The 12,218-nt window shown below is 41.7% G+C and overlaps 1 protein-coding gene across 1 annotated transcript in view; it reads left to right on the top strand.

Annotated features, from left to right (window-relative positions):
• GPC4 (glypican 4) overlaps positions 1-8,529 on the top strand; it is a 100,382-nt gene extending 91,853 nt beyond the window's left edge. Inside the window, exons 4-9 of the mRNA XM_069464387.1 lie at positions 152-317; positions 5,900-6,030; positions 6,123-6,269; positions 7,252-7,388; positions 8,040-8,215; positions 8,312-8,529. Coding sequence (XP_069320488.1) covers positions 152-317; positions 5,900-6,030; positions 6,123-6,269; positions 7,252-7,388; positions 8,040-8,215; positions 8,312-8,514 — 960 coding nt within the window. The 3' untranslated portion in view covers positions 8,515-8,529. The remainder of the gene's footprint in view (positions 1-151; positions 318-5,899; positions 6,031-6,122; positions 6,270-7,251; positions 7,389-8,039; positions 8,216-8,311) is intronic.
• The last annotated feature ends 3,689 nt before the right edge of the window (positions 8,530-12,218 follow it).

Genomic DNA, 12,218 nt, shown 5'->3' on the forward strand with positions numbered 1-12,218 from the left:
AGGCCAGGCTGGCCACTTGTGATCCATCACAGCTCATTCTTAAATTACGTTCATGGCCAAGCCTTCACTGTCAACCTGTACACTTGCAATTTCTGTGTCTATTTAAGCCCCACCACTACTGGCTTTTTTTTTTTTTCTTCTCACTCATTAGGTAAATCCGACAGCCCAGTGTGCCGACGCCCTGTTGAAGATGATCTACTGCTCCCATTGCCAGGGTCTCGTGACTGTGAAGCCATGTTACAACTACTGCTCGAACGTCATGAGAGGCTGTTTGGCCTACCAAGGGGATGTCGATTCGGAGTGGAACAGTTTCATAGGTGAGCAAGCAATTAATACATTTGTGGTGCTGGAGGTAGCTCCACTTGCAACCACAAATAATGTCGGGATTGACAGCTATGAAATTTATGTTCATTTTAGTGTTAGTTATTTCGTGTTTGCCAGACTTTGAGCGTAGTAAAAAAAAAAAAGTCACTACAAGCCAGTGTTCCCTTCAACTAATGGTACCATTTCTGAAGACATTAGATACAAGTGACTACCAAATTTTTTTTTTGTTGTGGGGTGGTTTTGTGTTTTTTTTTTTTTTTTTTTGTTAGACAGAGTCTCACTCTGTTGCCTGGGCTAGAGTGCCATGGCATCAGCCTAGCTCACAGCAACCTCAAACTCCTGGGCTCAAGAGATCCTCCTGCCTCAGCCTCCCAAGTAGCTGGGACTACAGGCATGCGCCACTATGCCCAGCTAATTTTTTCTATATATATATTTTTAGTTGTCCATCTAATTTCTTTCTATTTTTCAGTAGAGACGGGGTCTTGCTCTTGCTCAGGCTGGTCTTGAACTCCCGAGCTCAAAGGATCCACCTGCCTCGGCCTCCCAGAGAGCTAGGATTACAGGCGTGAGGCACCATGCCCGGCCGACTACCAAGTTTTAATAATAAGAAAGTGCCTTTTTGATATTTCCCCCTACAAGTTAATTTTGGTTATGGTCATAGGCTTGTATCCATGTAAATGCTATAGTACAGCCCTCATGGAGCTGTGAAAGTAGCTATTAAAATGTTATGTCTGTTACCCTGCAACCAAATCATCTACAAACTGGAAAGATACCCATATGTTATTTGGATCAGGTGAAGTCTGACTGTAGAAATTTAGGGGCTCTGCTCCTTTTTTATTTTTATTATTTATTTATTTTTTTTGAGACAGAGTCTCACTCTGTTGCCCAGGCTAGAGTGATGTGACATCATCATAGCTGACTGCAGCCTCAGCCTCCTGAGTAGCCGGGGCTACAGGCGAGTGGCTGGGACTAGAGGCATGTGCCACCATACCCAGCTGGTTTTGTTTTGCTTTGTTTTGTTTCATAGAGATGGGTTCTGGCTATTGCCCAAGCTGGGTCTCAAACTCCTGGCCTCAAGCGATCCTCCCGCCTTGGCCTCTATGGGTTCTGTTTCCATAGAGGATTTAGCAACACTGGACTGCTCTGGTGAAAAGGAGAGGACTTTTACCCTGATAATTACCATGTAGGAGACCATTACGGGGACCCAGACAGCAATGTTAGTAAAGGGGCCAGTTTCTGAGAGGGTTAATTATGATTTGGAAGAAAGGACAAATTAGGGGTAATTTCAATGTCCAGTCATCAGCTACCTTGATGCCTATTTGGTGCAAATATTAGTCCCCAAACAACAGTGACCAGTGTTGAGGCTCCTAATGCTAAGTGTGAATGGGACCTCACACACATACTAACAGCTGACCAAAACCAACTCACATTTTTCCCATCCCCCAGTAACATTTGCGTAATTGCAGAATTTGAGTGTCTTTATAAGCACCTATTTTTCACTTATTTCTCCACATTATGGGAACATGCGTGCAATTTGCTGGTGTGGTTGGTTTTTTGTTTTTTTTTTTGTTGGGGGGAGTAGAGTTGGGAAATGCTTTTTAGTCTGCAGGAGAGCAAATTAGCATATTAACTCCGTTTGCAAGTGCATCAATAAATTGGCTCCAACAGATTCTTGAGAACACTGACACAGAGAAAAAAAAAAGATGTGAATATTAAGCACTTCAGCACAATTGTAGCCTAAATAGCTCAAAGCTAGAAGACCTGAAAAAATCTTCGACACCCAGAAAAGCAGAATCCCATGAAAGGGAAGGCAAAAGACCAGCGAAGACACACGGGCACAAATGGCGCGTCATGCCTAGAATGAAGCCACAGGAGAAAGTCTTGCTTCAAAATATTTCTCATGAAAGTGCAAGCCCGGGGCATTTCCAGATCTAAAGTTGCTGTTTTTCCTTTCTCTCTCTTCCTCTTTAATCCCAACCTCGTGCCCACACCCTGATGTCAAGTTTGCGATTCACTTTTGCGAAGTTGGGTTTTAAAGAAAGTTGGTGAGCCTTTTCACTTTCCCTTATAATGTACTATTTCTCCATGCAAGGGAGTAGAATTTGCCATACAGCACACACACACACACACACAAAGGTATGGTGACAGTGATGGAGTTTTGCTGACTTTTCTGTAGACATATGAAGAATGAAGGGTAGAGGGCCATGTCCCTCGCACTATTCTGTTATTCTAACATGTCTGGCAGAAACTAGAACTAAAGTCTTCATATCCTTATATTAAAATACAAATTCTTCTACATATTTTGCCAAGAGTTTGTAGGTCCATATCAAATCAAAACCATACTCTGGCTTGCTTAATTAATGTTTTTAATCATTTACTCTAAAACAAGGAGGGCTTACGTTGCTGCTGCTGTTGTTGTGTATTTTTTAAATTACATTTGTTATCTTTGAAGAAACAAAATTGAACCCAAGTGGAAATTGATCGGATTTCTAAATCCGTTTTCCCCAGTTATTTTAAATGATACTTTTTGGAGGGATGAGGCATATAATTGTATCTAAACTTCATTTTTAATGGGCATACTATTCTTTATTTCTAATAAGCAGATATAAACGGCCAAGAGTAATAGACATTGTTAATCTCCAGTGCTTTTTCATGAATTTTTCACAAGGGTTTAATTAATCTGCACTGTGGTTGTAGAATTCAGTCCCAATTTACATGCCTCTGCTGTAAATTCTTTTTTTTTTCCTTGTCTTTTTTTCCCTCTCTCTTTGCAAGGAATTTTTCTTTCCCCTTTAAATGACTGCAGTCAATGAATGGTCAAGGGCTTTCCCCCCTTTCTTTAAACCAGATCTTGGGGTTAAGTCAGGAAACTGCCTTTTGTTCTTTCAGTCAGGTCGTGAGGCAGAAGATGTGGGTTTCTGATTATTGGCGGCCCAATGCAAAGGAATCGCTTTCCCTATTCAGAAGGGGATGCTTTGTTGCTGGGGGGAGGTCGGGGCGCAACTTAACGCCAGTATCCTGAGCGCTGAAATCATGCAGTTGGACTAGACCCTTTAAGAGACTAAGGATGGGTTTTCCAAATCTGCCACCTTGTTGTCACGCCCTCCCTTTCCTCTCTTAACCGCATCTGCCTATTGCCATGAAATGTGACCCTTCAGTAAATGTCCAAGTCTTGTCACTCTTTATCAGGATGGATCCAAATAGCTAAAGCACCTTGGAAGTCAGTTTTATAAGGGGCTGATCATATGAAACGTTCAGTTTGAGAAATAAACCAAATACCTCTTTACCCCCCCTCCCACCTCCCCACCAGAAAAGTCAGTTTCTAGAGAATCATAAATTATGCTAAGGTGCAACTTGTTCTCTGCCACATACTGTAGCTATGTGAGCGCTCATTTGACTCATAGCCAACCCTATTAATGTCACATGTTGCTGCCAGTGGGAATTTAGCATGGGGATTGCTGGCGGGGACACCAGCCAGTTCCTGGCAGGAGGCAGGAGCCAGTGGGTTATCCCACAAACAAGAGCCCCGTGGCTCACGTCAACCAAAAGAAAACCAAGACACCAAACCAACCAGCTTTGGATTTCTCTGGGAGCTTCTTATCAGGGTTGGCTGCTGCTACGGGGGAGCCGATTGAGAGCCAACATGACTTCCCCCAGGGGTGAGCGGCAGCTTTGGCTCTGGGCTGCAGGCAGAATGCTCCTCAGTCACATTCTTCCAGTCACATTCTTCAGCCGTGCAACACACAACGCCACGGCACCGGCCCCAACAAAGACCCAGCTTCTCTCTCCATTCCCAGGCCCTTGTGTATGGCCGGCCGGCTCAGAGCTTACAAAGACGCCAAACAGCCAGAAGAATTGGGGTTTACGTTTCCTTTCAGTCTTTCACAAACACGCTAGTGATCTGGCCTTTCCTCACCGCTAGGGGAATACGTAGTTACAAAATGTGCTGGGTTTTGTTGTTGTTGTTTAAACCTCTACATTTTGGATGTTTATTATCTGTCTATTCATAATATTTTTATTTGGAACAAGCGATTTCTTCTCAGCTTACGAAAGAATGTGCTTTCTGTACGTGGCAGCCCTGATGATTTGACAATGATGAACACATTTAAATTGTGCTCCACTTGTTTACAAAAGTCTCCTTCTGCTACCTCATCAAAAGCATTTTTTCTCTCCTCTACTACAATGGTCAGCCTTTACTTAGAGGTCAGAAGCATTACTTTATTGGCACTTACCACAATGCAATCTGACACTTTGTTATTACTTTAAAAAAAATTAAATTTCGTGGAAATCTATTTGTTGTCTGTGACATCAGAATTGTACAACAGTTTAGAGAAATGACCCCATGCATTAATGTTGTGTAGCATTTGTTCTAGGTTGAACGTGAAAGGCCGATGACCAGATTTGGCTTCATTGATAGGCTGATGACTGTACTCCTTTCCACTAGAGAGCTCGGGTGGAAGCTCAGCTGGGGCTGCAGTTGGCCTGGGTGTTCTTTGGGGAAGAACACACAGTCTTGTGGAGACCAGCCCACTACCTGAAGGCAGTGGATAATGTGGGTCTAACTTCTGTTGCCATTCATTAAGCACTGCGATGTAAAGGGGAAACACAAGCTTACAAGTCCGCTGCTTGTCATTAACGAAGCATCCTTTCTGTCATTTGGGGATTTCATTTCCGAGATCTTTTAATTTTGTACAGTAGGTATTAGGCAAAAATATTAAACCTCATAATCCCAATGAACATGTATGACAAGAAAACAAGTAGAGCGTCTTTTGTTGAAGAGATTCGGTGCTTCCTGGAAAATGCTAGATTCCTCAAAGTCTGAAAGTGACTTGCAGGCTAATCAGTGAAGATACATACTGTGAGCACATGAATTTTGTGCACTGTGTCTTGTGTTGTCTTTTCACTTGACAAAAAGGAGGTACATGCTTTGTTTCGAATGAATTGAGGCCTTTATATTTGAAATGGGATGTTTATCTTAATGCAAAAATTGCATCATTCAGAGTTTCATTACGTGAAAAGTCATTAGAATTCCCAGGAATGCTTTCATTTGCATTTTCCAACTGTGTACTCAAGGATCTGAGGGGTTTTATCTTAAAAAATGAAGGAATAGAATTGGTATGCCAGGATTTTAACTGATTTATGTTTTTAACTCTTGTCAATGGAACCTGAAATGCAAAGGTCCTAGGGAAGTGTCTGGGAGAACTGGCATGTTATTCTGCTTCCAGCCTTGGATTTGGCATCTGGGAGCCAGCTCAGAGCCTTACAGGGACAGCCACTGACGCACGAAGGAGTGGATGATCAGTGTGATGGAAGATTGCTGATGGGCTTCCTTGCTGTCGAACAAAGCATTCATCTGGCCATTTCACACTTTAGAGAGCTGCTGATACATGATGACTAAATACAGTTTGGTGTAGTGGCAATAGATAGAAAAATATGAAGTAATTATGATGTGTGCTTTCTCCCCACCCCATACGGGAAATATGGGGTAACATAGTACACTAATGACTGATTACCCAAGGCCAAACTGATGATTTACTTTATATGCTGTATTGTTCTTCCCCAAACCTCGGATTAGATGCCATGCTGATGGTGGCAGAGAGGCTAGAGGGTCCTTTCAACATCGAATCGGTCATGGATCCCATCGATGTGAAGATTTCTGATGCTATCATGAACATGCAGGATAACAGTGTGCAAGTATCCCAGAAGGTAATGAAGGCAGGCTGCTGGAAGGAGAGCTGGAGGCGCCCTCTGGCTTGCAGCCTGGCTTCCCTCATGTGACCTCACTTACTCCAATGCAGGTTTTCCAGGGATGTGGACCCCCCAAGCCCGCCCCAGCCGGACGAATGTCTCGTGACGTCTCTGAAATTGCCTTCAATGCTCGCTTCAGACCGCATCACCCCGAGGAACGCCCAACCACAGCGGCAGGCACTAGTTTGGACCGACTGGTGAGCACTTGGGCAGGAATGGCCGTGTTCAATTACAAGGAACTGAAAACATTTGCTCAAAAGGAATTTTTCGTTGGAAAGCTTACGAATTTGGGTCTTTCAGGTGTCACTTTTCAGGCAGATTGTATGTGGATATCAGTAAATCTGCCTCTCTCGCCTTCTAGCTCAGGAAGTTCCTACGTAGTCAAGGGATGTGATGCGACAAGTCTTGTCTCAAAGCCTTCCTTTAGTTTCACTGTGTATTTACTGAGCATCTACTATGTGCCCAGCACTGTGCTAGGCATAGGGAGGCTCAGAGGAATAAGGCAGGTCCTTGTTCTCAAAGGGCCACAATATGGAGGCAATGACAGAGAAGCAGACATTCCAGGCTTATTCACGTCAGGTGATAGACAAGGGCTGTCCGGAAAGTATCCAGCCATTGTTAACATGTAATTTTCATATTATAAGAATGGAAACTTTCCGGACAGGCCTCATATAGTAAATGCTAGGATGAAAGAAGAGCAAAAATATACATATAGGCAAATTTCTTTATGCACAGCAACATGCTACCAGAGCGTAGGAGAGTATTAATACAGTAGTAGGAGGGAACACAGAGCCCGAGGACACGAGAAGAGCCATAACAGGTATGTTTCAGAGTGGATAATATATGAGCTTGATTCTGACTGTAAAAGCCTTAGCAGAAGAGACTGTGTCTTAGTGTGTCTCCAGGGGACAGAACCTGGTGGGCCTCGGACAGTGGTCATAATTAGGAGGTAGAATGGACAGTGGATCTAGGCAACTCCTTCAGAGCTTGCATGTCAACTATGAACTTATTCTAGTGGTTCTGTACTTCTAAGTATAAATAGAATCTGTGTCTTTCTCTCCCAACCAAAGTTGACAGCGAATTGCATGTCACTCTGGAGATACTTTAGAAATGGTCAAAAGGCACTCACATAGGTAGTTTTGCGTTGTTTTACAGAGGTCTTTGTTTTTTCTTAATTAGGTTACTGATGTCAAGGAGAAACTAAAACAGGCCAAGAAGTTCTGGTCCTCTCTTCCGAGCAGCGTTTGCAACGATGAGAGGATGGCTGCAGGAAACGGCAACGAGGATGACTGCTGGAACGGAAAAGCCAAAAGCAGGTTAGCTCTGTCGAGTGGATTTGCAGTCTCTCCCTTCCTCGATGCCTGGGTGACCTTCAGAGGGGGTTCTCTGGGTCCTCAGAGGAGGCACTGGGAAGCAGTTCGCACCCAGTAGGCAGCAACGAGAGGGAAGGCTTCTAGATGTTCTCAGGGATGGGCTTTGCAGTGGAAATGTTGAAAAGGTCCCCAGCTACTTGCCAAGAGTACTGGGTCAAAGGATTGACGGTAGTTATGTTCTCATATCAGGGCTGTTCCAACAGTGTCATTGTTTTAAAAATGTTTAATGTCTGTGGCCCTTTGCTTAATGGCCTGGCCTCATAAAGCACCAGTTCTTAAAAGGTCTCATTCTCTGACCTGTCGATGCCCTGTGTCCCTCCCTAAGGCACTCACTAACGTGGACAACTTACCGTTCCGAGGGTACTTTACTTTGCCGCCCCAGCCTCCACAGTGGGGACAGCTTTCCAAAAGGTTATGGGCGAACTGGAGAAACAAGACACACCCAGGAAAAGGACAGATTAGTGTTCGTTAGGAATCGAAGAGCTTCCATTTAATTGTGCTCTGTGGAAATTTACTAGCGTCTAGCAGATATATTTGATGATCTCATTCTCTTTGCTCTCCTAATCATCTTCCTGGGGTCATTTCTCATTCCAGGTACCTGTTTGCAGTGACAGGAAATGGAGTAAGCAACCAGATCGACAACCCAGAGGTCGAGGTTGACAGTAGCAAACAGGACATACTGATCCTCCGTCAAATCATGGCCCTGCGGGTTATGAGCAATAAAATTAAGAATGCTTACAATGGGAACGACGTGGACTTCTTTGACATCAGTAAGGCTTTGCAGTTTTAAAAGCGCAAATTGTTCTTGCATGCCTCCTCATGAAAACAAGGGGAATGAAAGCGGTATTCCACTTTTTTAAAACTAGGTGATGAAAACAGTGGAGAAGGAAGTGGAAGTGGATGTGAGAATCTGCGGTGCGTCCCGAAGTTGGAGTACAACGCCACGGACCACGCCGGGAAGAGTGCCAGCGACAAAGCCGACAGTGCCGGTGCCCATCCTGGGGCACAGCCCTACCTCCTCGCTGTCTTCTGCATCTTGTTCCTGGTTATGCAGAGAGAGTGGAGATAATTCTCAAACTCTGAGAAAAAGTATTCATCATCAAAAAGTTAGAAGGCGCACCGGTTATCACTTTTATATCATTCTAGTGACTTTGCTTTTTCAATGAATGGACAACAATGTACAGTTTTTACTATGTGGCCACTGGTTTAAAAAAATGCTGACTTTGTTTTTTTCCCTCAGTTTTGGGGGAGGAAGAGGGACTTGTGCGTTAAGTTGGTTCCTGCTCCCCTAGAGTCGTGTTAAATGTGGCTAACAGTGTAGGTACAGAACTGTAGTTAGTTGTGCATTTGTGATTTTATCACTCACTCTATTGTACGTTTGTTTGTTTTTTTGCTCATTTTGTTTGTGGGTTTTTTTTTTCCAATTATGATCTCACCTTGTTTCTTACAAGAAAACCAGGGTCCTTTTTCTTGGCATGTAACTGTACGTACTTCTGAAATATTAAATAGCTGTACAGAAGCAGGTTTTATTTATCATGTTATCTTATTGAAAGAAAAAGCCCAACAAGTGGTAAAATGTCCATCTGTCCCTGTTATTTTAGTTGCCTTATGTGGAGAGAAGTGGAGGTGATTTTGGTTTTTTAATTATTATTAAGTTAGGACAGTATGTGAAGGTACAAGTGGCCTTCTGAGCCACTTGTCAGATTGTATTCAAGCATAAATCCAAGAAGGTCATACGTACTTCATTTATAGCTGGATTGGAAGAGACTGCAGACTACCATTTTGGTTGGAGTTGAATTACATAAGCTAAGATATAGGTCCATTTCTTGAACGCACTTAAAGTTGTAATTCATTTAGAAGAAGATTCTTGATAGATACAAGACATTCAGGATGTCCCAGTTATCACATGTTCACACTTGGGTTTGGGGGTGTATTTTTATTTTTTTAAGTTAGCAAGCCACTGTGTGCTAGTTTTCATGTCCACACTGACCTTCTTTGAATTAATATCCCAATGGCAGCAGTAAGTGACCAACAATCTCATTTGGTCCCCCTTGTTACAGTGGTCCAGATTTCAAACCCAACCACATACAGGGAGCTGCCTGGGAGCTAGCCAAAATCGGGGTACAGCCTGGGCTCAGGGAATAGTTGTCAACACTCGAGCAAATTTTTGTGCATGTGTATTTGCATTTCTTTTTGGATCCCAGTTTTTGTTTTAAGAGAGTATAAGGTGTCTTGGCGTCTTTTTCTTGCCCAGTCCCCTCTTACCAATAAAGCGAAGGTCTTGGAGGGGTTCACAGCTGTGTGCTTCCCATATCGACCAAGGAGCCCACTTGGGGGAGAATTATGTGTCCAGAGTTTTTATTTGTTGTTTTTTGGGGGGGAGGGGTGGGAGTAGGTAAAGCTGAGAAGACTACATCTTAGCAGTGACCCATAGCCACGTGGGTGAACTAGCAAAGGCCACATGTGTTGTCCCAGGCCAAAGACTAACAACTGCCTTGGCCCCTTGGGAACCCTTTCCTTGTATCCTTACCAAATGATGGCTCATAAAACTATGAGAATGTAACAATTCACTTTAAAAGGAGTTCCCAAAAGTCCACAGAGAGCCTAAAATTCTGCAAGTCTCTTCCTGCTTTAGACAGCCATTAATGCCAACCAATTCCACAGAACCTAAAACCCACAAAGAGGTTGTTTGTGTTATTGTTCAATCTTCAGTTGTAAGAGTAATTCTCTATTTTTATATTGAATCATAATTACTTGATAGCTCAGGGTCTACATTTCATTCAACTTTTTACACCAAATTCTGCAGAATGGTCAAAATGGAATATTGGGGGCTGTTGTAAACAGAGGCTTAATTTTATTAGAAGTGGCCAGTTATTTATTAAAGCATGATGTTAATAAAATAGGCATATTCTGGCTGGTGTGTATAGTGTTTTTTTTAAACAAATCACAGAAGACATAGAATTGAAAAGGGACTCCATTTATGTATGAGGAAAAATAGATTGTAAATAGCTAAGCTGCCTTGTGAGAACTTGGAAAATGTGCTGATACTTAGTAACTACCTCAGTTGTGAGGAATTTCCTTTTTAGCTTAGACTGCCATTACTTTTACTTGGTAGAAACGAATCTGGTCTCCAAAATATGGCTCAAAGAGTTATCCCCATAGACCTTGTTAGATTGTTTTTAATTTAAAACCTTGAACTCTACCCAGCTGTTTTCTTTCGGTCAAGTTCTCTAAACCAATACCATTTTCCGAATTAAATATTCTTGAAGGTTCTTCTGGACTCTTATTCATTTGTTTTCTTTCTTTGCATTTTTTTCCTGTTCCCCTTTTATTATTTAAATTGTCTCTTGCTTTTGAACTTGAACTATGAAATAAACAAATCATAGATGTTTCCATTCAGGACTGACTGGATAACTCTTGGCTTCTAACCAGTTGGCAGGCTCATTCTCACCCCCCCTAAAAAAGAATAAAGGCAAGTTGAATATTTAAAACCTTAAGAGTTTTGAATATGAGGTAGAATAAAAGCCTTGTTAGGAGAAGACCTGACTTTTCCAAAGTTAATAGCATGTGAAGGGGTCGTGTTTTATAAAGTCATGTATTTTTCTTTCAAACACTTCACCTACTCTGTACCTTAAAAAATTTACAACTTTAGATTTATATTTTATTTCAGAAATAGTAATAACACCTATTTTGATTAAAAGGCACTGCAAAGAATTGACTTAAATTGTTAAGCTTAGTTACTGAGTGTTTGAAACCTAACAATTTACATGAAGTAGAAATTGTCATTTGTGATTACAGAACCAAAATAAAAATAGATGTAGATGGTGCTACACAAAATTCTACTTCCCCTTTTGTGTGAGCAAAATATGTCTGTTTACACAGCTAAAAGGTAATAAGTTCATAACAGTTATCTACTAGCAGAGGCGTGTGTGTGTGTGTGTGTGTGTGTGTGTATGTGAGTGATCTCACTGTTAAGCGAATACCAAATACAACTTTCTACCTTTTTTAAAATAACAGAAAAGTACTCAGAAAATTCTCCCAACTTAGAACTTAGTGGGAAAAATATAACTCTGCATTCCATGATGTATTTTACAAATTCAGTCTACTTTTATAATTCTTCTCAAATTCCTTTTTATATGTGAAAAATTTGTGAAAGATGACACGGTAGCAGGAATTCTAGTCCATTAGTGAGCCAAATGCCCTATAATATTACTTGTCTACTTTAGTTTTTAATTAGATAATATATTGACAGGGTTTAAACACCAAAACATATAAAGGCATTGAGTGAGTTTCCCTCCCATTTTTGTATCCATCTGCTCAATTGCACCCACACTGCTAGGAAACTCTTACCCAGTTGCTTGTTTATCTTCTTCCAAAGTTTCTTATGCATTTATAAGCAAATAGGAGTAGAGATTTTTCTTTTTTAATACGAAGTGTAGCATTTTATGCATATAATGCCCTATTTCTTTAGGTTAATTTAAAAAGTACTGAGAGTAGAGGACTCCAAAGATACAGATCTATAATTAAGTTTGCGATTCCTATTCTAAAGGCAATGGCTTTGGAGTGGTACCACATTTTGATTTTTACTGCATTTTGGCTCAGATTAGTCTAGGTTGTTTTTCAAGAAACAAACATTAAATAGAATTAGAGGAGCAGTTTGACATTATAGTGCTATAATCCCAGAGTGCTCAGTTAGGGTGCTCCCGTGTTAAGGTTTATTTTTGGTAGTGTGTTTTCCTGTCATCACCAGTGAAGGAGAACAAAGCAACTGGG

Source organism: Eulemur rufifrons, chromosome 30 (genome assembly GCF_041146395.1).
Source record: "Eulemur rufifrons isolate Redbay chromosome 30, OSU_ERuf_1, whole genome shotgun sequence".
In the NCBI taxonomy this organism is placed as follows: domain Eukaryota; kingdom Metazoa; phylum Chordata; class Mammalia; order Primates; family Lemuridae; genus Eulemur; species Eulemur rufifrons.